The following is a 24,640-nucleotide window of genomic DNA, read 5'->3' as shown; positions in this document are numbered from 1 at the left end:
ATTTATAGCTTAACAGTTAATTTTTTTTTTAAAGATTTTATTTATTTATTTGACAGACAGAGATCACAGATAGGCAGAAGGCAGAAAGAGAGGAGGAAGCAGGCTACCTGCGGAGCAGAGAGCCCAATGTGGGGCTCGATCCCAGGACCCTGGGATCACGACCTGAGCCGAAGGCAGAGGCTTTAACCCACTGAGCCACCCAGGCGCCCCAGCAGTTAATTTTTTTAATTAATAAGTAGTGTATTATAGGCTAATCTTATTCTCAGTATTTGTATCAAGTATGGAAATCTTCCCACACGGACTGGGGGTAAAGGTGAATATTTAATGGGCAATGGCCTACCAAGAAAAATTGACCAATACCTGTATCAGAAAACAACTAGAAAATTTTTATATGTATGCAGACATATATATATTTAATTTCCAGATCTGATTTTTGCTTTTACATATTTTACCTTAATTAAAGTTCTTATTTTCCAAAAGTATGTGAAAGTGTTTCAAAATTTCTTAAGTACTCAGGATCTGAGAATGATCTGACAGATGTCTTCACTCCCTGGGCAGCCAGGATTATTTGAGCTGCTCAGGCTGGTGTGCTCCCTTACACCATTTCCAGAGTTATGATTACCCAGAGAAGATTCCCTTGTTAGATAGACTTAGTTTTATTTTATTTATTTTATTTTATTTTTTTTTTAAATATTTTATTTATTTATTTGACAGAGAGAGAGATCACAAGTAGGCAGAGAGGCAGGCAGAGACAGAGGGGGAAGCAGGCTCCCAGCTGAGCAGAGAGCCCGATGCGGGTCTCGATCCCAGGACCCTGTGATCATGACCTGAGCTGAAGGCAGAGGCTTAAACCACTGAGCCACCCAGGTGCCCCTTAGATAGACTTAGTTTTAGACAGTCACCGATGTTAGGAACACCTGAACTTCCCACCTAGAACTTCTGACAAGGACTGCCGAATCTCTTCATAGAAAACTGTAGGGTACGCAGACTTCACATTTCATTTGGCTTTCCCTTTATGAGATATTCCTTAATATGTTTTCACAGTGGCATCTATAATGATGCCACATTGTTGTACTTAACCAGATAGATAATAAATAGAAATCAAGTTCATGAACTTTTGAGTTATTTCTTCATTATCTGAATCTTCCATGTATGTAGTAATACTTAGCAAATATCCATTAATTGATAACTTGTGATTACTTAAGTTCTTTTTGAAATTCTACTCAAACTTTTCTGTTTCCACTCTGCATTTGGGGCAGAAACTGTAATACCTGTAGAAATAAAGATAGTATTAGTAAATCATTTCATGAAATTAAATGTTTTTAAAGCACAGGCTTAACTTTCTGGAAATGATCTGCATTTTTTACTGTTTAATGGTACTTGAAATTTCAGGTTCCTACAGCAGAGTCTTAGAAATAAAAGTTTACAAATGAATGACTATAAGATTGCCTTGCTGTGTAATGCATACTCTACAAATTCAGAATGTTTTACATTACCCATGGGAGCTCTGGTAGAAACTATTTATGGAAATGGAATTATGAGAGTACCTCTTCCTGGAACAAGCTGTTTGGCTTCAGCATCTATTACTCCCCTACCCATGAACCTCCTGGATTCACTGACAGTTCATGCCAAAATGAGGTATGTTCTTTTTATTTGGTCCTGTATCAGGAAATTGATACCAGTGTAGTATAGGCTTTATTTCATGATTGTGTGTGTGTTTTATGGTCAGGTATATTTTTAAAAAAATGATTAGATTTATTTTATTACAAAAATAATATTTATTATAGGAATTCTGAAGTATACAAATAAACCTCAAGAAAATATTACCATAATCTCTTCATGAGAAACGAGCATTATAAAATTTTTTGGTGTATGTTCTGATTTTATTTATTTATTTATTTGACAGAGAGAGATCACAAGCAGGCAGAGAGGCAGGCAGAGAGAGAGGAGGAAGCAGGCTCCCTGCTGAGCAGAGAGCCCAATGCGGGACTCGATCCCAGGACCCTGAGATCATGACCTGAGCCGAAGGCAGCGGCGTAACCCACTGAGCCACCCAGGCGCCCAAATATATGCATTTAATGGTTGAGATTTTTCTTTTAACAAAATGGATTCTTACTGTGATATTTTTTTCTTTAAAAGATTTTATTTATTTATTTGAGAGAGAGTGATATCAGTGCGAGGAGAGGCAGAGAGAGAGGGAGAAGCAGACTCGCCATTGAGCAGGAAGCCAGATGCAGGATTTGATTCTAGGACCCTGAGATCAGTACCTGAGAAGAAGGCAGACACTTAATCAACTGAGCCACTCATGCGCCCTGCAGTACTCTTTCATAACCATCATTTCTCCATAAGGATCTGTCAAACAACTCTTTCCAGATGTTTTTAAAAAAAATGTCTGTTTTTAATTTCTGTGAAGAAGTCTTTTGTGTGGCTATATGTGGTTACTTAGCCAGTTCCACATTGTTGGACATGAATTATTTTCAGGGTCTTAGTATTATAATGATGTCTAAACTACCTTTAAGACTGTCTTTGCACCTACCTATAAAACCTACCTATATTTCTATTCAATAATTTGCTGGAAGTAGAATTGCTGAGTCCAGGGATGCGAAAATTGTAATGCCTATACTATATTGATTATAAACAGGGATGATTTTAGAATTGACATTATCGTTTTTTAAAAAGACAGAAATGGCTCTGTTGGTTGTGATTCTAGAACTCAAGTACCCCTAAGAGCCAAGCTGATGATGTAGGTGAGTCCCACATGCTGCTGAGTGAAAGAGAGGCAGATATTCATGCACATGCAAGTATGTGTATCTAGAAGGAATTGACGCTGACTGAAGCGTGCAAGGCTTACCTCGTGGTGTTGCCATTTTAGCTCATTTCTATAATGTAAGAATGTAGACTAGAGAGAGGAGGAAGCAGGCTCCCTGCTGAGCAGAGGGCCCAATGCGGGGCTCCATCCCAGGACCCTGAGATCATGACCTGAGCCAAAGGCAGAGGCTTTAACCCACTGAGCTACCCAGGCACCCTAGAAATCCAGATTTTTATTTCTAGTCTTTTAGCTGTTAAGTATTGGCTCAGAGTTTAGACATTCTGTAGATACAAGAGAATGCATTTGTGGGACATCGGTTCTAGAAGAATCATACTCTTTCTAATGGTAAATGTTGTCATGGCATTATACATGTGCTTTACCTGCTGTGTGCCAGAGTTGAGTTTGGATCTTAGCAGTGATTTTTTTAAGTAATTCTGTAATAAAAGTCATTTAATTTCTCAAATAGTTTTAGTTACATATTTGAAAAAGAAAACCAGACTAAAACTATTTATACATGCTCTTTTTGTTTAAATGATTTTGGGGTTTTTGGTTTGTGTGTGTTTTAGTCTTTTTTTTTTTTTTAATTCAAGTATGTTTTTATGAGTCATACCCAAATTTTGCTTTTGTGTGAGCAAAGGGATCCTGATGCACATTGAAAGCACCATGAAAACCAGAATTAGTCTCAATGCATCACTATCAAGTGTCCTGCACAACTTAAATATTAAAATGGAACTCGTGCATTTCATGTATTTAAGTTTAGATATATACCAGATTCCTTATGAGTAACTGCTTATCTATTTCAAAAATATGGATTTTTTCTTTTCTTTTGTTTTTCCTCAGCCTTATCCATAGCATTGCTACCAGAGTGATAAAACTTGCTCATGCAAAATCCAGCGTGGCCTTGGCTCCAGCCCTAGTGGAAACTTACAGTCGTTTATTGGTGTATATGGAAATAGAGTCCTTGGGCATCAAAGGATTTATCAGTAAGACAGGACTTTTCTGGTGTTTATAACCATTAACACATTCATTAGTTCAACAGGGATTCTTTTAGGCCCTGGGGATACAATAGTGGGCAAATGTCATTGCTGTCATAGAGATTACCTGCTAATGAGGGAGACAGAAAAATAAATGAAGTATGGAATATGTCAGATGATAGGTTTTATGGAGAAAAACCAAGCAAAAAAGAGGGGTAAGAGTGTGAGAGTCAGGAGAGTGAGTTGTACTTTAAAGTTATGATAAGAAAGGGGTATAGTTCACGTATTGCATGGATCCCTGGATGTGGTGCATATACAATGAATTTTGGAACACTGAAAAGAAAATAAAATGAAATTTTAAAAGGGGTATTTTGTTAAGTGCTTGGGATACAGTGAGCTAGACAGACATGGTCCCTATTCTCATGCAAGAATGTGTGGTCCCATGTGCTGCTTCTGCTGGTTTGGCCCTGGGGCTATATCTGACTGGCAAAGTTTTCTGCATTTCAGTAGATAGCTTATAGTGTCTGTTAATTGTTATGCAGTTCTAAATAATAGATACTTTCTAATATAGAAGTGTTTTTCTGTTTCATGGTAATTACAACTTTTTAGTTATAGTTTAGTGTAATTTTAATTTGAACATAATTACTTTTCTTCCCAGATAATTGAGGGTTGAATACAGCTTTTTTGGGAGAGAGGAAAGAATAAGAGTGGGTGTCATGCAATATGTATGTTAAAAAATGATCCTCATGCTTCAGAAGATTGGGAATATTAATGTTATGAAAGTAATTTAAAAAACAACTGATAAGTGAGGAAGGGTAATTTTTTTTCATATGTTGTCTCATTTTTTTCAGATGAGCTTGAGTACCATTTATTATAGTCCAACAAAAAAAGAAAAAAGCAAACTTGGTATTCTAATTAGGATATGGATCTTTTTTCCTTACCATTAAGGAAAAATTAATGGAGAAAATTTAATGGAGAAAAAGTGTGTATGTGTGTGTTCATGATCAAATCTTCACACAGATTTTACTCCATGTGACTTTTCTTCAATGTCTTTTAAACATAGCTTTTATAATTGGTACCTTAAATTGTCTTGTTCCTCGAGGTCAACTTTTGCCTACTGTTTTCAAGTCCCATGCTTGGGGGATCTTACACACACTTCTTGAGATGTTCAGCTACCGGATGCACCACATCCAGCCGCATTACAGGGTGCAGCTCCTGAGCCATCTTCATACTCTAGCTGCCGTTGCACAAACCAACCAGAACCAGCTCCATCTCTGGTGAGTTCTGGGATGACAGTCTTTCCCTAAGATTTCTTAGAAACTGTGTTGGACATGGGGAACTTAATCCCTTATAGTATTTGTATTCATGTGTCATAAATCTCCTCTGCTTCTAGGATATTTTATTTCCAATACAGAAGAAATAGAGAACAGCTTTTTTTTTTTTTTTTTTTAAGATTTTATTTATTTATTTTGAGAGAAGACAGTGAGAGAGAGCATGAGAGGCAAGAAGGTCAGAGGGAGAAGCAGACTCCCCATGGAGCTGGGAGCCTGATGTGGGACTCGATCCCGGAGCTCCGGGACCGTGACCTAAGCCAAAGGCAGTTGCTTAACCAACTGAGCCACCCAGGCGCCCAAGGACAGCTTTTTAAATAGGAAGTTATTAAGGTAATTCAGGCCTCGTCTGGTGATCTTTGGCCTGAGAATGAGTACTTCCAAGGCCTTTGACAAAATGTTCCAGTTTATTCCTTTAGAATATTGGATTTAGGGGCGCCTGGGTGGCTCAGTGGGTTAAGCCACTGCCTTCGGCTTAGGTCATGATCTCAGGGTCCTGGGATCAAGCCCCACATCAGGCTCTCTGCTCAGTGGGGAACCCGCTTCCCCCCCCCTCTCTGCTTGCCCCTCTGCCTACTTGTGATCTCTCTCTCTGTCAAATTAAAAACAAAAAATTTTAAAAATTAAAAAAAAAAAAGAATATTTGATTTAAATACATTTCAGATTATGGTTAAATTATCATGTCACTTTGATTTAGCTTTAAGTGAAAATATATTTTCAGATTGAAAAATGTGATTTTTGAAATGTTATATATCCAGGTGAAATTTTGTAATCCTATAAGCTATGAGCTACCTTTTTCAAATGAGTAGTGTTAGATGGTTTTGCTATAAAATTTGGCAACTCGGTATGTATGTATGTATGTATTTATTTATTTATTTTGGCATCTCAGGTTTTTAAAACTAAACAAAGCTCATTCTCACACAAAGGAGGAGGGTGTTTTTTTAATCAAAGAACAGAAATTCATGGTTTTCATGTTTTTCCATTTACTCAATCTAGAATTAGATTTAAATCTATAATTCTGAAACTTTATATGTAACTTAACTTTTTCATTTCTTTTTTTTCCCACCTTTCAGTGTTGAGAGCACCGCACTTAGGCTTATAACAGCATTAGGGAGCTCGGAGGTCCAGCCACAGTTCACACGCTTCCTAAGTGATCCCAAAACAGTGCTGTCCGCAGAATCCGAAGAGCTGAACCGAGCCTTGATATTGACCTTAGCTAGAGCAACTCACGTAACAGGTACAGTGAATATGATGGTTACCACTGACAAAAACAGATGAATTAGAGCATGCAGTGTCCCTACTGATTATTAAGGGGATAACATACTGAAAAGACCCATTTCATTTGTTTGGAAAAAATAATGCTTGTTTTAATACTTTCACCAGTTTAGTCATTAATGTAGGTTCTTCTGTGTACTCTTATTTTAACTGAATTGAGCTTCAGTTTTCAGCCATTTTACATCATTTTTAGGTAGTGGTTCTTGAGGTTTTTGGTCTCAGGACCACTTTACACTCTTAAAAATAAAAAATGAAATTCCCAAAGATTTTCTATTTATATGGATTTTATCTATCAATATTTACTTTATTAGATACTAAGATAGACACTTTAAAAAATTTTTTACATTTAAATTCAATTTAGGTAATATACAATGTATTATTAGTTGGATGCTTTTTTAATGTTTTTTGACTCACTTAAAAATAATAAACTTAATATATATTAACATAAATGGCATATTTTTGTGAATAATAAACTGTATATTCTCCAGACAAAACTTTAATGAGAAGAGGCACTATTGTTTCACATTTTTTGCATCTCTCTTTAATACCTGTTGTAAAAGAAGCTTTGCTGGATTCTCATATTTACTTCTACATATCATCTACTGTAATCTGTTATTTTAGAAATAAAAAAAAATATGGCCCTATACAGGTAAGAGGTTTTAGGGGAGGAGTGTTTTAATGGCCTTTTCCAATAATTGTGAATATTCTCTGATGTCACAAAAAATTGGACAAGTGATGGTTTCTCAAACATTAGTTGCAGCATAGAATCCAAAGTTCTATCAGTGACCTTTGTGTACTCTTACTTTATAATCCTGTGATCTCTTTTGCACACCTAGTGGATTTTTTAAGTTCATGTATATTTTGGGGTACCTGGGTGGCTCAGTGGGTTAAGGCCTCTGCCTTCAGCTCAGGTCATGATCCCAGGGTCCTGAGATCGAGCCCCACATTGGGCTCTCTGCTCAGCAGGGAGCCTGCTTCCCTTCCTCTCTCTGCCTGCTTCTCTGCCTACTTGTAATCTCTGTCTGTCGAATAAATAAATCTTAAAAAAAAAACAAAAACGTGTATTTTATAACTTCATGAATTAGTTTTTGGAAAGCTTTGGTTTACTGTGTTACATAGATCTTATAAATGTGGGCACACTTCACTATGCAGTATCTTAAAATCACATTTGTTAATATCGCTGCACATTTTATTAGGAAAATCATTAAGTTTTGGAAAACTATAAGGCTTATAGTAGTGGATACAGGTTTTCCAAAATTTTGATTCTTCACTGGAAAAGTCAAATTTTATCATTGGCAAAAGATGTTGTCATTTGTTTTCCTTGAAGTAACAAGTTCCCTTTGTTAATTTTCAAGAAAATTTCTGCTTAATGCCCAAATCCGAATAACTGTAGTTTTCTGTCAGATGTTCTTTCAAATAAAAGTGGAATTCCAATAAAAAAAAGGAGCTAACTTAACTCAATATTCCACACATGATCTTAGCCAAAAGGCCATTAAGAGATTTAACTGAATATTTAAACAACATTGCAAGTATTTTTCCTTAAGATACCCATCATCTTTTGAAGGGTAGCTAAGACACTTTATGCATATTTCCATTTCTATCATAACATAAAATTAGATGTACTTAAGGGATAAGATACATTCCTTTCACTACTTCAAGGATATTATTGAATAAAACTGGCACTTCCCCTCTATAGCCCCTCTCTCCTATGAGAGCGTAGTGAAGATTACAGTGGCTGTTAGTATAGTCTGGTGCCACTGTTTGAATGTTCTAGGGGCCAGCAGTTTTATTTACCATTCCCTTTTCTCCATCAGTGCACATATCAACAGAGAAAAAGGTTAGTACTATCTTCTTATTACTTTAATAGTTTTGACCTCATCAAATCCTTGAAAGGATATATTGGGGACCCACAGAATCTGCAGACCATACTTTGAAAACTGCTGTTTTAAAGAAGTAGTTATTGAATTTAGTAACCTCAAATACATTTGTGTGAACTATCTTATTTTACATAAATTAACCTTCTTGATTTAGAGAGTTAAAGTCTGTAGCTATTTCAACCACTAGAAAAGATACTTTCTTAATTCTGTTTCCTTGGCTCAAGAAAGTGGTGATACCTCATTGTCAGAGTGAACTACATGAGCAGTCATGGTGCTCTGTAACCTTAAAAAAAAAAATTGCAGGGGCACCTGGGTGACCAGTCAGTTAAGTGTCCAACTCTTGGTCTCAGCTCAGGTCTTGATCTTAGGGTTATGAGTTCAATTCCCATGTTGGGCTCCACACTGGACATGGAGCCTACTTAAAAAAAAAAAAAAAAAGATTGCAATATCTTTTGTCTTCTTTTCATAAATTGTGCTCATATTTACTAATTAATCATTCAAATTATTTATAAACTAAGAGAACGAAAGTTTAAATTGAATATAACTAGTTAAGCAGTGAGCGTATTGCTATGCAATTCAATGGGTGTACATAATTGTTACTTTCCTTATGATATCACTTATAAATTGTGGGTCATTTATATCTGGATTACATCTATTTGTTTATGTTTAGATTTTTTTACAGGCTCTGATTCAATTCAAGGAACTTGGTGTAAAGACATTCTTCAGACCATCATGAGTTTTACTCCTCATAATTGGGCATCACACACTCTTAGCTGTTTTCCAGGCCCACTACAGGTAATTTGGTCTTAATTACATATTGAATGTATACAAAGTCATTTTTCCATTTAATATATATGAAATCATTCTTCCCCATTAACTCATTTCTTCCCACTTAGTGTTATTCTAGAGAGCTTGTTTAAGTGATTTCCAAAGGAAATTAGCTTATATTTCCTTTTTAAAAAATCTTTGCTATTCCATAGTCTCTTGAGTTGTTCCCTCTCCTACTCCAGAACTAAATATATTCCTAAAAATAAAGTTTTTGTTTTATCTTATTAGTTAACAGTTTAGGAATCTTGTGAGAATTAACACATTACCTGAAAAAATGTGTCTCTCTCTTAGAATTGAAATAGGGAGAAATACAGCTTAAGAGAGCCTCACAGAATACACATTGTTACACTTGACTGAATTTTTTTTTTTTTAAGATTTTATTTATTTATTTGAGAGAGAGACAGTGAGAGAGAGCATGAGCGAGGAGAAGGTCAGAGAGCGAAGCAGACTCCCCATGGAGCTGGGAGCCCGATGTGGGACTCGATCCCAGGACCCTGAGATCATGACCTGAGCCGAAGGCAGTCGTCCAACCAACTGAGCCACCCAGGCGTCCCTGAATTTTTTTTTTAATCACACAGAAAAACTATTAACTTGGCTTTTATGATATGGAGAAAGGAAAACCTCATTTGTCCTCTGCTTTTCAGAGAAAAGTTTAAGCGCCGTGGGCATCTGCTTTTTAAAACTGCCAATAGGGCTAGAGCAGTAGTTCTCAAACTTACCAGAATTACCTAGAGGGCTTGTTCAGATAGACTGCTGAACTTAGAATTCAGTTAGGTCTAGAATGGGGCCCAAGTCTACATTTCTTACAGGTCCCAGGTGATACTGATACTGATGGTCTGAGGTAGTATAATGGATTTTCCTTATAGAGATAACAAAATATGTAACGAAAATGTACATACATTTCTTTCTTTCTTTCTTTCTTTTTCAAAGATGAACAGAAGATCATCAGATGATTGAGGAGGCTCTGAATTCAGGCTGCTTGGAATTTCTGCTTAGGAAATCTAGGAAAGGAATTTTTGAGATAATCTCCTCAAGCCTGTGTATTTTCCCATTATAGAAATTCAGGTCTTGATTACTAAGTTGCTTGAGGTCACACAAAGTTTATTAGTATCAGAATCAAGCCTAGAACTGGTTTCTTGACAATATAGCGAGTGCTCTTCTTTTTAATATAACCCTTGACGTAAACTTCTGATCTTCCTTTTAGGCATTCTTCAAGCAAAATAATGTACCTCAGGAAAGCCGTTTTAATCTGAAAAAAAATGTGGAGGAGGAATATAGGAAGTGGAAGTCAATGACCAATGAAAATGACATCATTACCCACTTCTCTATGCAAGGCTCTCCTCCTCTCTTCCTTTGTCTTCTCTGGAAAATGCTCTTAGAAACAGATCATATTAATCAAATTGGCTATAGGTAAGCCAGAGACCTAGATCTGCATTCCATTTGACAAACTGTTATACCATATAGCAATATAACTTATTTTTTACTCTTTGTTTTCTAGAGTATTAGAAAGAATTGGAGCCAGGGCCCTGGTAGCCCATGTGAGAACATTTGCAGATTTCTTAGTATATGAGTTCTCTACATCAGCTGGGGGTCAGCAACTCAACAAATGCATTGAAATTCTTAATGACATGGTATGGAAGTATAACATTGTTACACTGGACAGATTAATTCTCTGCCTGGTAAGAATATGCTTATTTGAGAATAAGTTTCTAAGCTGCTTCATTCTCTTTTGGATCAAGGTGTGCTACTGACAGGTCTTGCGCTAATCTAGCTATATTGCTTCTAAGGATTTAATGAAATTATACTATTATCAAGCATTGCTATCACTTCCCTAAGGAACTAGAGATTTCCCATTGTCTTTATTCATTCATTCAGCAAGTGTGTATTAAATTTCTACTGTGTTCTATGCATAGAAAATATATAAATAAATAAGACAGTCATGGTGCTGGCCTTGTGATACTGTAAAAGTACAAGCAATTAGCCCCTGAGTTGAATTCCAAAGGCTGCCACTAGAGGCAGAAAGTGGTTTAAAAAAAAAAAAAAAAAGTCATTGTATTTTTTTGCAGAGTGCTAATAATCATTACTCTACACTTTGGCAACCATATTCAGAACTGAATATTTCTCATAGCCACTCAATATTCCCCATATTATTTTTCCTCTTCACTTGATGTCTATTTCAGGCAAAATTTTAAGAGAAGACACAGAACCAGGCTGGAAAATGCTACTTTTTAAAAACTATAATGACGATGTTTGGAGTGACTTAGTTGATTAACCTCTTAGCTGTGAAACACAAATATAAGTATGGTTATGATATAGTAGGAGAAATGAGCTAAATCTATAAATCAGTAAAATAGAAGGCTAAGATAGAGGTGTAAGGAAAATATTGCCTGCCAACAATAAGAGACCATCTCTATCTAGGTGAGAGATCTTGGAGGATGGATTGAATTTCAACCAAAAAAGAGGGACATTTTGGTGATGCAACATGGGGGCTTAAGTGGGTAGGAGAAGAATAAATGAAACAAGATGGGATTGGGAGGGAGACAAACCATAAGTGACTCTTAATCTCACAAAACAAACTGAGGGTTGCTGGGGGGAGGGGGTTTGGGAGAAGGGGGTGGGATTATGGACAGTGGGGAGGGTATGTGCTTTGGTGGGTGCTGTGAAGTGTGTAAACCTGGTGATTCACAGACCTGTACCCCTGGGGATAAAAATATATGTTTATAAAAAATAAAAAATTAATAAAAAAAAAAAAAGAGGGACATTTTGGGCAAAAGCAATGGTGAGAACCAAAAATGGGCAAGAAAGTCAAATATGTTTAGGGAATTCTGAACAGTTGGTTAGGGGTAGACTAGACATATAATAAAATTCTAATAATAGTGAGATATTACTATATTCACATATAGACTATCTAGTAGCAGACCCATGCTTTTGCACAGGTCAGACATTTTAATACCATTTTTCTGTTGTTCTTCAAAGGCCATGCGTAGTCATGAAGGAAATGAAGCCCAGGTTTGTTATTTCATAATTCAGTTGCTATTACTCAAACCAAATGATTTTAGAAATCGAGTAAGTGACTTTGTGAAAGAAAATTCTCCAGAACACTGGCTACAGAATGACTGGCACACCAAGCACATGAGTTATCACAAGGTACTAATTCAGTTCAGTGCTTCAGTGAATCTTGTTTATGCTGTTCTTAGGAATTTGGCTAATTGGTTTGGCTATTTTCTCTTTGGTTCTCTGTTTTCCCTCTAATCTATATAGAAGGAAATTAGCTCTCTAAACTGCCTCAAGGTTCTAGAGTAGCTCTTTGTTAGGAATTTATTGAAAGTGCAGTTTTAGTAGATGTGAATAGTTACAAAATGAAAGGGTTATTACAAATTCTTTTTACATAAATCTCTTTTGCTATGTCTTTGGGATAATATTTCTTCAAGTAAAGCACTCTAGATTTATTTCTTTGCATTGTAAAAACAAAAATGTTTTCATATTCTTTTAAAAATGACAAGTTTATTTAGCTTTATTTTTTTAAGAGAATAGAAAAAGATGTCCTGAACTTTTGCCATTTATTCACTTCCATAGAAATACCCTGAGAAACTGTATTTTGAGGGCCTGGCGGAGCAGGTTGATCCTCCTGTGCAGATCCAGTCTCCCTATCTACCCATCTATTTTGGAAATGTGTGTCTTCGATTTCTCCCAGTATTTGATATAGTCATCCACAGATTTTTAGAGTTGCTTCCAGTTTCCAAATCACTGGAAACTCTACTAGATCACCTTGGTGGCTTATATAAATTTCACGGTAAGCTTTTTCAAATTATAATTCCATCTAATAACTCAATAAACAAAAGTAGTCTGGACATGACCATATGGGTAATCATGGTTTAAACATTATATTTTAATCGTTTTTCAATAAAAGTGTTTTGACAATAGTGCTATATAGTGATGCTGTGAAGTATAAAATAGTTGACATAAAAATATGAATAGGTAGGTCATGGCAAATGTATTAAATAGCAGAAATAAAAGTGATATGCAAGAGATGACCCCTTTTACATAGAGTGTGATTAGTTGCCAAATAAGTGGAGAAGGAGAATGGTATGATATGAGCTCAGAAGAGACTGATGTGACTTTGAACTAACTCAGCAGGCTTCCTAGATGATAGGATTCAAGCTGTTGATGTGTGTGATTTATATAAACAGGCAGAAAAAGAGAACACTCTAGACAGAAGGAATCCTTTGGAAAAATCACAGCATTTTGAAGACAGTCTCCTCGTTGGCTAAATTGAGAATTTAAACTTTGTACCCACCTATAAATCACCTTCAGTGCCAGGCTGAGAAGTTTTGATCTTATAACCTGCAGATAAAAAGCATTACTTGAGAAAGATAAATCTAATTGTAGTTGGCAGCATGTTTCGGAAAGAAGAAGCAATTTCAAAGACTTCCGTCAAAAAATTCAGTTATATGATTAGTACCTGAACAGCTATGATAATATTGGAAATAAGGAAGCGACAGATAGTCAAGGAAGAAGGAACAGGGCTTGATTAGCTGCTCATGGAGAGACTATAGAAAAGAAGATGTCAAAGACAACTGTGAAGCTTTAAACCAGGTGACTGGAGAATGGTGGAGTCAGCCACAGGAGCATGAAAGGCCTGGAGCAGCAACTGTGGGGACAAAGTAAATTTCTCTGGGGGGCAGTTCTTCTCAGTCCTTTGTCTAGATATCGTCCTCCTAACCAGAAGTCTGAATTGCATTTTAGCACTACAGAAGAGGTATGAAGTTCAAGCAAGCATTCCTTTCAAAAAATTTTTTGAAGGGGCGGGAGAATTAGGTAACATCCACATGGTAGAGAGGGGTATGCAGTGAAAAGTAGTTAACTCCATCATGATCTCTAGCTGCCCAGTTTCTTTTTCTGTAGGAGACCACTGTTACCAGTTTCTTGTGTATCCTTCCTTAGATATCCTGGGGTTAGTTTTTTTTCCCTCACAAATAATATAGGATATACACATTGTTCTGCATGTTGTGTTCAATGCCTTTATAATGTGTTAGGATTGATTATTTTGTATCAGTACCTAAAAAACTCATTCGTGCCACACATGCCATGATTTACCTTGTTTTGACCATTTGGACTATTTGAATCTTTCTGCTAGTATAAGCAGCATTGCAGTGGATATTCCTTTATGTGCCATGTATATATTATTAGAAGCTTTCTGCCTTGTCCTAAAATAAAAATACTCATTGTATGCCATTGCCCAGCATGTGAAATAGTTTCATGAGTTTCTGAGCTATTTTTTGGTAATCTTGAAAACAGAGGGTTAGTTTTTCATTGTGGGTAACCAGATTAACATTGTGATAATGTGTTTTCTTCTTGGCAGATCGCCCCGTGACTTATTTGTATAATACTCTGCACTATTATGAAATGCATCTGAGAGAACGCCCACATCTCAAGAGAAAGCTTGTCCATGCCATCATTGGCTCACTCAAGGATAATCGACCACAAGGCTGGTGTCTAAGTGACACATACCTAAAGTGTGGCATGAATGCACGGGAAGAAAATCCTTGGGTCCCAGATGACTCCTACTATTGCAGATTGATTGGCAGACTAGTAGATAATATCCTTTTCATTGTGATTTTTCCAGACCCTTCAGAAATAACTAAATGTTGATTTGTAAGAATACATATTATCCTTTCAAGGTAATATTTTTATATATTCCAAAACTTCAGTTCTTTTTTGCAATTATTTTTATTTTTACTTTTGTAAAGATTTTGAAAGCTTAAATTAGCATCAGGTTAGCTGCCTGATAGGCACACATTCACTTCATTAAATTTTATATCTAAAAAATAGACCTAATGAGGCTGTTTCAAAGAAAAAAATTATATTCCTAAAAAAAAAAATACTCTGTATTATAGTAAATGTATCTGTTTGCTACTGGAGAACATAGAATTTTTTTGCTTTAAATAAATCCTTAAATGCTTTTTTAAAATATTAATAGACAATAAAACTTATTTTCTCTCTTTTATAATGAAAAGGCTGCTATATATGTATTTTTATTTCTTTATTTTGATTTCATGTTTTAAGTTATTAGCACACTGTGCTTATCATGTTTGTACATCATGCTACTGTTTTGTGATTTGTTTTGCTACATGAAGGCATTTGTTTCCTGAAGTAAAAGAATTACTCATTATAAAGTAATCTTATCAGCTGTCTTATAACTATTAAAAGAAATGGTTGGATGCAGCCTGGGGCTACTCTTGTTGCCTCTCTAGCTATCTTGTCACAGTTACAAAACCACAGGTATATAAGAACAACCATTTATACCTGTGGTTAATCACATTGTTGCTGTCAGTACATTTCAGTTATGTCAAACTGATGTGTGTTTGGTTCCTATTATTTGCCTAATTTCTGTTCAGTCACTTCTTGGGGACTTATAATCAGATAAATTGGTAATAAAATGAGATGTTTACATGGGAAACACTTTTAAAACTATAAAGCACTACAGATGTGAGCTGTTAATCTCAAAATAAACAAACAGTTATAGCTTTAACCATCTGCACCGATGGCTGGCAAATCTCCTGGTCCATTTCCAAACTGTGACTGGAGATTCAATGAGTTTCCCAACCCAGCTGCGCATGCACTGCATGTTACTTGTGTGGAGCTCATGGCCTTGGCCGTTTCAGGTGAAGATGTTGGAAATGCTCTTCTAAATGTCGTCCTGAAAAGGTATGTATCCTGTTTCATGCAATAACATTCATTGTTTATTTGTTAAAAAAAAGAATGATATTTTATTTGGAACTGTTAGACAAACCTGTTTCCCAGGGCTGATGCATAACTGTCTTTTGGTCCCAGATTTTATCTTTGTGATATAGATGTAATGGAGTGAGCCCTGGACAGGGTCAGAAGACCTGGGTTTGTTCCCACCTCTACTCTTCAGTAGCTATTTGACATTTAATAAATTTAGGAATAATGTTAACATCTCACTGAAGATAGCCTTCAAGATTCCTTTCTTGAAGATCAACAAAAAGTAGAGGGTAATGATTGGAAAAGTATAAATAAGTAGAAATAGTCTTTCATCCCAGCAACCATTGTTAAAGGAGACAACTAAGAAAAGCCTTACTTAGTTTTTGGGTATGTTAAATTTTTACTCAATAAAAATCCAGTATAGCTTGTTTTTTTTTTTTTTTTAATATTTTATTTATTTATTTGACAGAGAGTCAGCAAGAAAGGGAACATGAGCAGGGGGAGTAAGAGAGGGAGAAGCAGGCTTCCCGCTGAGCAGGGAGCCCAATTCAGGGCTCAATCCCAGGACCCTGGGATCATGACTCAAGCCAAAGGCAGACGCCCAATGACTAGCCACCCAGGCACCCCCAAAAAATTCCATTGTAGTTTTATTGAAGTAGGTCAGTTGTTAGCCTGAATTATATGTATTCTCAAAATAAGATCCATTATCAACCATATAAAAATATTTTTGTAATTTCACATTTTTAATTGTTTTTCTTCACTTTTAGTCAGCCATTAGTGCCAAGAGAGAATATTACAGCATGGATGAATGCAATTGGACTGATCATTACTGCATTACCAGTGAGTTAACAACTGTGATTTATATGTAGTAATGGAATGCAGTTGTCCCTGTTGGTCACAAGAATAAGATGCATGTAAGATGGCCTGTACAAGGACATCACACAATTAAGTGTTTACATATTTTTTAAGTTTTTATGGTATTACTGCTTCAGAAACCTACGGTGAGTATTTTGTTTGCCTTCTCCCTGAGATCTAAAAACCTATCTGACCTATGAGTCCCTGCATCCTTTGGTCCCACCTTATCTATCCAACTTTGCTTTGACATTAAAGTCTGATCAACTTTTGACCACTTAACATGTTATGTATCTAGAGGCTTTGCTCATGCTAATAGCTCTTGTTGAGATATGTTTTAAGTACTTCTGATGTGTTGCATAATAAGACATGCAGAACCCCTTTCCTTCTGTCAGTTTTTCTAAAGCTTATTCATTCTTTGCCAGCTTAGGTCCTGCTTCTTCAGTGAGCCATTCCCTGACCTTCCCTCATGTGAGGTCCCCCTTCTGTGACCACCTGTGTCTACTCGGCACTACACAGTTGACTGTTGCAGTTATCTTTCAGTGTCAGTAACACTGTCTTAGCTCTGTGCTCTACGACTTGATTATTCACCTCTCCAAATCAGTCATTTTTTCCTTATATGCCTCCAAAATATATATATTTATTTGAGTTATTTATGTGTAGTAGTGTTGTTTATATAATAGGTATTGGTAAAAGCAATTTACTGTGTAGTAAATACCAGATACTAAACGAACTAGGCAGACACATGTATAGAGCCCTCTTAACTCACAGACACTTATCCCCAGGTTCTTGTTGACTTAATTTGACTTAACGATGAAGACACCCAATTTTGCTTTCAAAATCTCCGTTACACAAGACAACGTGCTAGAGAAGTAAAAAACTTTAAAGAACAATAAAGTGCCATGAGTTTAGGCTTTGGAGTGGAATATTGGAAATGGGGTGGAATACCTGATAAGGGATATTTTTCATCAGGCTTTCCTCTGATTTTAAAGGAACCATATTGGATTGTCCTGCATGATCGAATTGTGAGTGTTATCAGCAGTCCCAGCCTGACATCCGAGTCAGAGTGGGTTGGCTATCCATTCCGCCTCTTTGACTTCACTGCTTGTCATCAGTCCTACTCTGAGATGAGCTGCAGCTATACGTTAGCTCTTGCACACGCTGTGTGGCACCATTCTAGCATTGGACAGCTCTCTCTCATTCCCAAGTAGGTATTGTGATTTTGTAAGTAAACTGGACCTTTTTCATTTTGTGTTTATTAATCTCATTTACACAGGAGGTATATATCTCAATAGAGTAGCTTTCAAAGTGAGTTTTAATTAAGTAGAGTTTCTAGATAATGAGAAAGCTCTCATATTTCAAAATTGTTTGAAAAAATTAATTTGTATGGGGCACCTGGGTGGCTCCCTGGGTTAAGCCTCTGCCTTCAGCTCAGGTCATGGTCTAGTGGTCCTGGGATCAAGCCCCTCCATGAGGCTCCCTGCTCAGCGGGGAGCCTCCTTCCCCTTCTCTCTCTGCCTACTGTTCTGCCTGCTTATGATCTCTTTCTCTGTCAAATAAATAAAATCTTAAAAAAAAAAAGATTAAAAAAATTAATTTGTATGAGCAAAAAATAGTCTGGCATCTAGTTTTCCATTACAGTTTCAGGAGGTTTAGTCAAATGCATGCTTTTTCCAGAATATATCCCAAAAGCTGCATTTTGAACTGAATAACTCATAATAGCTATTTTCTGATTACTTTTCTTGACTATAAAATTGGTAGTAATTAGAGTCAAATTTCTTGAGAATGACATTTATATTAGATTGGTTATTCTCTTTTTTATTTCAAATACAGGTTTTTCCTGCTATTCAAAAGTAAAGTATTCCTGTGAAACCTTCCATAAGCCAAAATGACATAAAGTGAAGCACATGCCGCCCTTTCTGAAAGTTCATGTCATACCAATTTACTTGTACAGAAAACCTACATTAGTATCTCTTTTTGATAACCTAAAGAAAACCAAAGAGAATTTTTCCTGTTACGAGAAAAGCCATTGCTATAATAATGTAGGCCTTTTGTAAAAGCAAAGTGGCATAACACAAATTTTCAGAAAGCAGGCAGGGGATACCGTAGTTCACATTCAGTACTTTTACTGTTGAGAATGACTCCTCAATCTGAAGTTATTTATTTTGATAATCAAAGGAAAACCATAGCCAGTGTGAATGTAAGATTAATTAGAAAAAGAAACTTTGCAAAAAATTACAAATTTTAGGAAATGCCTGGGTAGGCTGTATCAACAAAGTTCAAACAATTCAGCTGATTTGAAGTGACAAGAAATTTTTATTTCTAATCTTCAAATTTTAGGTTTCTCACTGAAGTCCTTCTTCCTATAGTGAAGACTGAATTCCAGTTGCTTTATGTGTACCATCTTGTGGGACCATTTTTACAAAGATTTCAGCAAGAGAGAACACGTTGTATGATAGAGGTAAAATATAACCTGTGTTGTCTGTGATAAGATTAAGTTCTAAAAGATCTATTGATGTTTCTTTCCCGGGGTTTTCCAAACTATATATCATAACCATTAGTGAAATTAGTTTAGTAGGATCTAAGAACAATTTAAGGGATTTAGTGTGCCCGTGTCTCTAATGAGTTTGATGTGGGATGTATTAAATTGGAAATGCAGGGGAAATACTCATTCTTAAGGCTGAAGAGAAAGTTAAGGATGGAGAAGTGCATTTGAGAGCCTGCGCTGTAGTACAGAGGAATTAATTAAAATCATGGGAATGGATAAATCAGTCACCTAACAAGAGGACAGAGAAAAGAAAATGAGACAAGAATAGAACTTTGAAGTCTGAGCCAACAAATGGAACCAAGAAGATACAACGTAGAGTATCCCTGAGACTGCAGTTATCTCAGATATGGAGAAATGGTTTCTAGAATGGAAATCGTCTCTCTCTTATATTTTAAACGACATTACTGAGTTATGAAGAGAAATTGCATTTAAGCCCTGTTAGGGGACATTTTGTAGCAGTCTGGATTCTTTTGTAAATGCAGACCATATCAGGGTGCCAGGGAGACTCAGTCAGTTAAACATCCAGCTCTTCATTTCAGCTCAGATTATGATCTCGGGGTAGTGGGATCGAGCCCCATGTTAGGCTTCCTGCTCAGTGGGAAGTCTGCTTGAGATTCTTTCCCTCTGGTCCTCCCCCCACTCACATGCACACTCTCACATACTTTTTTTTTCCTCTCTCTCTCTCAAATAAATAAATAAATCTTTAAAAAAAAAAAAAAATGCAGATCCTATCGTATAGCCCATCCAGATTTCTGTAATCAGTGACAGTTCTTCAACAAATGTGTTATCCCTGTGTTAGTCTTATTATGGAGTCCCGCTACATCATTCCAAATAATTGAACCTTTTTTGCCCACTTAAATAATTTTATATTATTTGTTAAATAGATCGGAGTGGCATTTTATGACATGTTGCTGAATGTAGACCAGTGTAGTGCCCACTTAAATTACATGGATCCCATCTGTGACTTCCTGTATCATATGAAGTATATGTTTACTGGTGACAGCGTAAAAGAACAAGTAAGTTAATTATCTTTTAATGATGTTTAGTTTAGAAAACTTCAATATATGATGATAACTTTTGAGTACTTTTGTTATTTTTTTTTCTTTTAGGGGAAAGGATTGATATTATTAGACCTTTTTAGACTATGTGAACACATTATTCTGCATATATAATTCAAGTACTAGTGAATATATTTTATAATTTCTCACACTTTTTCGCTTTGATATTTGCAACAGGTCATCTGAAAAAGACTTAGGTGGTTGATTAACAGTAATCTCATTAGGAAGAAACAGTACAGAATGGCTACGTTTTTAAGACCAGAGAGGTGCTGTGTAATGAGTGAAGAAGATCCCACTTTTCCCCACAGTGACTAGGGTACACCATGGAGACATTGGACAAATTACAGCATAACTAGAAGATGGAAGCCAGGGGAATTAAAAGAATAATTCATAAAGGGTATTTGAAGGAACTGGAGATACTTAACTTAAATTTTCAAAGTCCCAGGGAATTGTACATGTTCTCACTATTTGGAGGGTTGCCATTTGGAACTGGCATTAGATTTGTTCTGTGCCGCTTCAAAAGGCATATAAACTCCAGTGAAGTTAAAGGGAAGCACATTCTGACTCAGCATATAAAGAGCCACTTTCTGGTAAAGTCGTCTGTAAGTGGAAAGGGCATCGTAACTTGAATCATGACTGTGTCCTATCTGTGGGAAACAGAAAGGTTGGCTCTTTTAGAAGGGTGGAGGTAGGGCAGATAGATGAGGTGACTTCCCCTCCATACTTTAATGTTATTTCTTTCTCTGGCAGGAAAGGAAGGTAAACTGATGTATAAACTTATGAACCTCAGTCTACTGGATTCTTTCCTTGGAGCTAGGGACATGGAGTGGGGAGGGTGTTCACTTCTTTATTTCCTCAGCAGGATTGTCAGAGTTCTCTGAGTGGAAACCAGTACAGAAATGTTTGATTTAGCATATCCTTTGTATTTGGGCTTGAGAAACTTTGACACAAGGGAATACAGAAAGGAAAAATTATTGAGCTGCTCTTTCCTGGTAAGGTCAAAGAGCATTTGAATAAAGCTAAGAAAGCCATGGTACTGCTTACTGTTTTTTTTTTTTTTTAGTATTTTAAGTAAAAGTAGATCTAATATTATTTTGTTTGAATTCCAAGTATAAATCAAAACCAAAAAATTAGCTTTGTAGGTAAATGTTACAGACCTAAGTTATTCAAAGAACTTCAAAATATAATCATGATTCATGCTTCTGTGATGATGGCATTTTAAAGGATGGTGAACCAGGTCCCTGGGTGGTGCATTCGGTTAAGTGTCCAGCTCTTGGTTTCAGCTCAGGTTGTGATCTTGGGGTCGTGAGATGGAGCCCTGTGACTGGCTGCGTGCTCAGTGTGGAATCTGCTTCAGAGTCTTTCCCTCTCCATCTACCCCTCCAACTTGTTCTTTCTCTCTCTCTCTCAAATAATTAAATCTTAAAAAAATATATATCAAAGAAAGAAAAAGAAAAGGATGGTGAACTGGTTGGATACATAAAATTTCCAGTGTAAACTATAATAGCATTTGACAGTGGGATAACTGGCTAACTAGGTGAGTATGTTTTTGTAAATGTGGACATACATAGATTATATGCACACATATAATGTGTGTGAGGGAGAACACATTTTTTTACTCATGTGAGAGAGAAATAATTGTATTTGCTTTTGTTAAAACATAAAACGCTGAAAGAAACTTCTCATGTAGCCTATTCCACTACCTAGTTTATTATCTCCAGATAGAAGTAAAGCACTTCTTTAAAGGTGGGAAATTGAAGTTCTCTGGTTGAAATTTTTTTTTTTTAAGATTTTTATTTATTTATTTGACAGACCACAAGTAGGCAGAGAGGCAGGCAGAGAGAGAGAGGAGGAAGCAGGCTCCCCACTGAGCAGAGAACCCGATGCGGGGCTCGATCCCAGGACCCTGGGATCATGACCTGAGCTGAAGGCAGAGGCTTTAACCCACTGAGCCACCCAGGTGTCCCTGGTTGAAATATTTTTTAACGTTTTTATTTCTTAGGTAGAGAAGATTATCTGTAACTTAAAACCAGCTTTAAAACTCCGTCTTCGATTCATCACACACATTAGCAAGATGGAACCAGCTGCCGTGCCTCCACAGGCCATGAGTAGTGGGTCTCCGGCACCTCAGGCGAATCAGGTGCCAGGGTCTTGACCAGTAACTCCATGAAGTCCGGGTGTATGGTGGTGAAAATGGAAACACATTTGTCTTTGAAAGTGGACTCAAACCTGTTAAATCTGAACATGGTCATGCTACATAGTGGTGTAGTAGAAGCAGTGATGTTCAGATTGTTTTATTTTGATTCTAATGATGAATCTATTGATACTTTATAGCTCCCATCTCCCTATCTATATTTTTGTCTCTAAGAGATCAAGTAAGCTGCGTGCTGCTCATATCCATAATAGTTTATTGGATCTGCCTAGGAATAAGGAGGCGTCTGTGATCAAATGACTTTTGTAGATACTTTCAGTCTTTACTATTCTAGCCACTGGTCTTATTTTCAGTTTTTATTGTTAATGACTTCAGTCTTCAAATACATTGTTTTAAAGGCACCACACATGTGAAATAGTTATCTGATCATTTTATACGTAAACCTCTTGGTGTATCTTTGGGATAAGAGATTTTTGTCAAGCGAAGGACTCTAGATTTCATTGCACTGCAGGAGCACAGTTTCATATTCTTTTAAAAATGACTTAAAAATTTTACCATAGGTTTCCAAAGAAATGGGTTAATGTTTCTATCAAGGCAGATTGGCAAGTTTTTGCCTTTGCTGTGGACTCAAACTTACTGTATGAAATGAGTTGGAAGCCTTGTAAGAAAATACCATAGAAATGCATAAACTTAATAAAATTATGCTTAAATGGTGCTCTCCAATCTCTGTTTTTAAAAATAAATTACTTGCCTTTCCAGGTTGACACTTTCATCTAGCCAATGATGCAATTCTTTAAATTTTTATAATCTTAAAATTTTTAAGTATTTATATTTTTAAATATAGCATACATTTTGGTTCTTTAAGGTTTATCAGATTTTGAGAGACAAACTGTTAATTTGGGGAGGGGGGAAATGGCATTAAGATTGTAAAAGCCTTGAAAAGTAAGTAAAATCTGCTTAATGAATAAACTGATGACTTACTCAATCTGAGTGAGTGTCTGCTGTGTTCCAGGCAGTGCGCTGACTGCAGAGACTGGGCCGTTGCTATGGGATGTACACTACAGTTGGTGACTAACATTGGCTTGGGACTTAAGAGTTACTGTTTTTTTTTTTTAAAGAATCATAGAAGTTTGAACTCTACTTCAAATCTTTATATCCAAATACATTTCTCTTAGACCTTTGTCTTCCTTGTGGTTCATATTATTCTGATCATTAAATCTTTATTTGCCATGCAAGTCCAGCTTAAAATTTCTATAACAGTATAAGTAATTTTTCTGTGTTAATGATATTCTTAAAATTCTCCAGAAGTTTAATGCTAGAAATGAATTCAGGTATTACTTTTAACATAGTTTCAATATATTCTTGCTGCCTTGAAGAATGTATTGCGTTGATGGGGACGCCTGGGTGGCTCAGTTGGTTAAGCAGCTGCCTTCGGCTCGGGTCATGATCCCAGCGTCCTGGGATCGAGTCCCGCATCGGGCTCCTTGCTCTGCAGGGAGCTTGCTTCTCCCTCTGACTCTGCCTGCCACTCTCTCTGCCTGTGCTTGCGCTCTCTCTCTCTCTCTCTCACAAATAAATAAAATCTTAAAAAAAAAAAAAAAAAGAATGTATTGTGTTGAGATCATAGAATAGGAATAATTGTGACACTGGTATTATACAAGCAGAATAAAAGAAATGAAAATCAGTACCATTTTTCTCAAGGACAAATACATTCCAGTTAATTTATTAAAAGTTCCCTTTTTCCTCTCTTACTAAAAATATAGGAATATGATTTTTCCAAAATAGGCTTTTAAAATAATTATTAATCAGACACTAGAAGGAGATAGATATATTTGGTTTTGGAATGCACCTGAGGGGAAAACAATGCCTTTATATTCATTGTATCCTAAAAGTTTTTCTTTCTGAAAATTAATAGTCATTTTCAGAGTGGCTCTGTCCAAAAGGATTTTCAGCAGTGGTGGAAATATTCTGTGTCTGTGCTGTCTCGTACAGAGTCAGAAGCTACACGTACCTATTGAATTTTTGAAATGTGGAACTGAATTTTTAATTTTATTAAGCTTTAATTAATTTAAATAACCCCATGTGCCTACATTACTGAACATTATTCTTTAAGTTCCATATAAGTAATTCAGTAAGATATTTCTTATTGAGTTTTTAGTGTCAACACTTAGGTTTAAGATTCTGGGTTGCATTTGAAACATCAGATTATA

The 24,640-nt window shown here is 36.2% G+C and overlaps 1 protein-coding gene across 2 annotated transcripts in view; it reads left to right on the top strand.

The window, feature by feature from the left end:
• The window catches only part of MED23 (mediator complex subunit 23), a 44,803-nt gene extending 21,388 nt beyond the window's left edge, over positions 1–23,415 (top strand). For both annotated transcript variants that reach the window (XM_059400737.1, XM_059400736.1), the window contains 16 exons: positions 1,393–1,638; positions 3,650–3,792; positions 4,886–5,060; positions 6,188–6,351; positions 8,937–9,061; positions 10,299–10,504; positions 10,593–10,773; positions 12,071–12,241; positions 12,671–12,887; positions 14,457–14,693; positions 15,637–15,802; positions 16,588–16,660; positions 17,665–17,879; positions 19,013–19,133; positions 20,105–20,236; positions 22,281–23,415. In XM_059400737.1, coding sequence (XP_059256720.1) covers positions 1,393–1,638; positions 3,650–3,792; positions 4,886–5,060; positions 6,188–6,351; positions 8,937–9,061; positions 10,299–10,504; positions 10,593–10,773; positions 12,071–12,241; positions 12,671–12,887; positions 14,457–14,693; positions 15,637–15,802; positions 16,588–16,660; positions 17,665–17,879; positions 19,013–19,133; positions 20,105–20,236; positions 22,281–22,433 — 2,725 coding nt within the window. In that variant the 3' untranslated portion in view covers positions 22,434–23,415. The remainder of the gene's footprint in view (positions 1–1,392; positions 1,639–3,649; positions 3,793–4,885; positions 5,061–6,187; positions 6,352–8,936; positions 9,062–10,298; positions 10,505–10,592; positions 10,774–12,070; positions 12,242–12,670; positions 12,888–14,456; positions 14,694–15,636; positions 15,803–16,587; positions 16,661–17,664; positions 17,880–19,012; positions 19,134–20,104; positions 20,237–22,280) is intronic.
• The last annotated feature ends 1,225 nt before the right edge of the window (positions 23,416–24,640 follow it).

Source organism: Mustela nigripes, chromosome 5 (genome assembly GCF_022355385.1).
Source record: "Mustela nigripes isolate SB6536 chromosome 5, MUSNIG.SB6536, whole genome shotgun sequence".
Classification (NCBI taxonomy): domain Eukaryota; kingdom Metazoa; phylum Chordata; class Mammalia; order Carnivora; family Mustelidae; genus Mustela; species Mustela nigripes.
Note: the sequence above shows the minus strand (reverse complement) of the source record. Positions and strands in the feature narration are given on the sequence as shown.